The 1053-nt window shown below is 47.3% G+C and overlaps 1 protein-coding gene across 1 annotated transcript in view; it reads right to left on the reverse strand.

Moving 5' to 3' along the window:
• LOC109822590 overlaps window positions 1–659 on the reverse strand; it is a 16875-nt gene extending 16216 nt beyond the window's left edge. The window contains exon 1 of the mRNA XM_020388814.1: window positions 1–659. This exon is cut by the window's left edge and continues 337 nt beyond it. Within this exon, the coding sequence (XP_020244403.1) occupies window positions 1–460 (460 nt within the window). The 5' untranslated portion in view covers window positions 461–659.

Genomic DNA, 1053 nt, shown 5'->3' on the forward strand with positions numbered 1-1053 from the left:
TCCCCGTTGTGTTTACCGCCGAATCCTCGGCCAAGCTCAAATTTTTAGCTATCAAGTAAACCCTACCAGCTACAATATTGGACCGATTCCCGATCCAAATGGATCCTGATGATAGATTCGCCGCGATGAAGCATCCAGCGACGGGGCAACTGAGTGAAACTCCATCGAGAATCGAGAGACTCCCTTTCCCTTCGATGTAGACATCTTTTGATAAGTCCAAGCTCGTGTTTAGAACGCAGAGAGTGTCTAAATCGCCGGAGCCGCCGAGGTCGTCCTCGCAGGAGTACGACGTGGAGAAATCGACCGGCCTCCGCGGAGCCGGCGGTGTCGGCGGTGAGTAACTCGTGCACTCGAGAATCGATAGCTCGCCGTCCGATCGAGACGAATCAGTTGATAAGGTAAAGTCCGGGTTCAAGAAGAAGACGAGGACGATGAAAAGAGAGAAGAGAGTGAGAGCCATATGCAACGAGGGAGGAAATTCATCAGACTCGGGCCAAATCGTAGGGTTTCGGGATCGCAGCGAGATCCTTTCCCCCCTAAAACTTGGATGTTTGGATAAAAGATTTTCGATCGAGAGACAAGGTGATCGAGAATTCTTGGGGGAATGGTAGAAAAAGAGTGTGAGGGAGACGACGGCACTTTTTTTTTTTTGGGTTATTTCGCATCAGCCCCTTAATCTGAAAACACTAAATATCAACTAGATTTTGGGGATCTAATATTAATTTCAACGATTAGAGAGACGAGACAGCTTATAAGAGTTGGGCATCTAATTGCAATTTCAATTATCTTAGGGACTCATTCCAAAGCGTTAAAGATTTTCGGACCAACAACAAAACCCCTTTTTCGCCCCTCTTTTGCGCCTTTGCTTTCGCTTTTGACGTCTATGTCAGTGGGACCCAATACTGTATCCAATGGGAATCAGATACGTCGTGGGAGAGTATAACACTGAGTTTGATCGGTGAGCGTGGGGTTAAAGAGTTGGTGGACTTTTGGACGGCCGAGATTCTCTTGTCCTATCTTACGATCAGCTGTTTTCCTTAGAGCAGCAAACAC

This window comes from Asparagus officinalis, chromosome 8, assembly GCF_001876935.1.
Source record: "Asparagus officinalis chromosome 8, Aspof.V1, whole genome shotgun sequence".
Classification (NCBI taxonomy): Eukaryota; Viridiplantae; Streptophyta; class Magnoliopsida; order Asparagales; family Asparagaceae; genus Asparagus; species Asparagus officinalis.